General features: G+C 47.0%; 1 protein-coding gene across 1 annotated transcript; it reads left to right on the top strand.

The window, feature by feature from the left end:
• The first annotated feature begins 916 nt into the window (after positions 1-916).
• LOC132266272 (uncharacterized) lies at positions 917-1351 on the top strand. Its single transcript, XM_059767127.1, has one exon. It carries the CDS (start codon positions 917-919, stop codon positions 1349-1351), a length of 435 nt encoding a protein of 144 aa, XP_059623110.1.
• Positions 1352-2200: the final 849 nt, after the last annotated feature.

A 2200-nucleotide genomic window follows, 5' to 3' on the forward strand; every position in this document is an offset into this window, starting at 1 on the left:
TCTTTTGCTTCCGCATTTTGGATCCGTTATCGGTCATCTTTCGGTTCATCACTGACGCACCAGGTTGAAAAACTTGGGCCGTCACAAGTGGTATCAGAGCCCCTAGGTTCGAAAACCTTAGAACGACGGGTTTTGGGTGCATAACATGCTTTTCTTAGTGTACTTTGATTTATTAGCATACCTTTGATAACATGTTTTTGGCATTATAACATGATTACATATTTCTTGGTGACATACTTGTTATTATGATATGTCTCTATGTTTGTATGCTTATATGTTTAAAAAGCATACTTGTTTGACATATTGCTTAAGTGCTTAACTGTTTAAACAGCCTTCCTTGATTGCTTTATCATGACCATATGTTACATACCTCATCTTGCTTCGTATCTCTTACTTTCATTGTACGAGTTACATTTGGTCATAATAACTTGTGTTATTATTGACCTCTTTTATTGCATATGCTTAGCATCATGGTTGTCACATGTAGGGAGTCTTCGAGTCAGGGTGTTGAGGAGCAGGTGGATGACACCGAGTTTACGAGGGGTCCAGGGAGGCCTAGGATTCCAGTTCATGGCACGGGTCCAAATGCACCATGAGCTCCAACTTACAAGGAGCAGATTGCACAGGGAGTGGCTCTGGGGATGTCAGAGTCTATTCAGGCGATGTTTCACCAGCAAATGGCGGGGATACAGTTGTTAATGAGGCATTAGATTACTTCATGAAGTTACAGAGGGTTAAGATCGACCAGTTTGCAGGGAGTATGGATCCGCTTGCCTCAGAGGCATGGTTTGATCTCATGGTACGCAAGCTCGATAGCATGACAGTACCTACAGACCGATTGAGGATCTCCTTGACAACCTCTATGTTCATGGGAGAAGCCGATATCTAGTGGAGGTCTATGACTAATATCTACGATATGGAGATGATGACTTGGGAGGAGTTCAGGACATTGTTCTTTGATCGCTTCTTTCCAAGGGCTATGAGGCATGATATGAGAGTGCAGTTTATAGGTCTCTATCAGGGCAGGATGAGTGTCATTGAGCATGAGACACGCTTCACTTTTCTTTCCCGCTATGCACCGGAGATGGTAGCCACCGATGAGCTCAGGGCGAAAAAGTTTCAGGATGGGTTACATCTTGATATTAGGCCACGGATTTCAGTGTTGGATCTGAAGACTTATGGGGAGGTAGTACAGAAGGCTATGTTAGTTGAGGCAGAGGACCGAGATCAGCTTAGGATCAAGGGTTCATATAAGCAGCCACGTGAAGAGGCTTCATCAGTATCCATTGGGGGTCAGTGGAAGAAGGCTAAGGCCGGGGACAATTCACGCACTCAGGAACAGTCACAGTAGGCTCAGTCTACATCTGCAGGTCCAGTATCTTCGGGGTCAGCCCGGGGAGTCATTTGTCACCACTGTCAGCAGCCGAGGCACATCAAGCCTCATTGCCCACAGTTGCAGTCTCAGGGCAGGCGTTCTCAGACTAGTAAGTCTTCAGCTTTGACGTAGGGACTTCAGGGGGTTTGCAATTACTGCAAGCAGCCTGGACATTTCAAGAGGGAGTGTCCGCGCTTACAAAATAGGGCACAGAGTGGCGCAGGCCACAGGCCACACCGGCATAGTCGACAATTGCATAGTCAGGTTTCAGGGTGCCTCAAGCACCACAGCCAGTTGCACCAGTCAGTTCATATCCGGGTAGGAACCCTACACCTACTGCTTCCGGACATCAGTCAGCTCAGCAGGGTAGTTCACAGCAGTCGGGGGCTCAGGGACGAGTTTACGTACTGCCACAGGCTGATACCTCCGCAGGGACTTCTACAGTTCGAGGTATCTTTCCAGTTTTCAGTTATTGGGCTAAAGTTCTTGTTGACACAGGTGCATCACATTCATTCATATCTGCATCATTTGCACATTCTTTGGGTCTGGAGGTCACGCAACGGGATGGTTTCCTTTGTGTTGACACACCAATTGGTGATCCAGTGTTTTTGGACCGTGTTTGTCGGGGTTGTGCTATCGAGATAGCTGGACAGACATTGGAGTTTGATTTCATTGTTCTCGACATGACGGGCTTTGACGTCATTCTCGGGATAGATTGGTTGTCCTTCTTTCATGCCACGATCGATTGCTTCCATGGGTGAGTGTCTGTTTACACTCCCGCGGGGGATTGTTTTCACTTCGTTAGAGATCGGAGCGATTCCCACC

The sequence above is a fragment of the Cornus florida genome, unplaced genomic scaffold (genome assembly GCF_030987335.1).
Source record: "Cornus florida cultivar Cherokee Brave unplaced genomic scaffold, ASM3098733v1 CherokeeBrave_3.0.0_Hap2_Chr07, whole genome shotgun sequence".
Taxonomy (NCBI): domain Eukaryota; kingdom Viridiplantae; phylum Streptophyta; class Magnoliopsida; order Cornales; family Cornaceae; genus Cornus; species Cornus florida.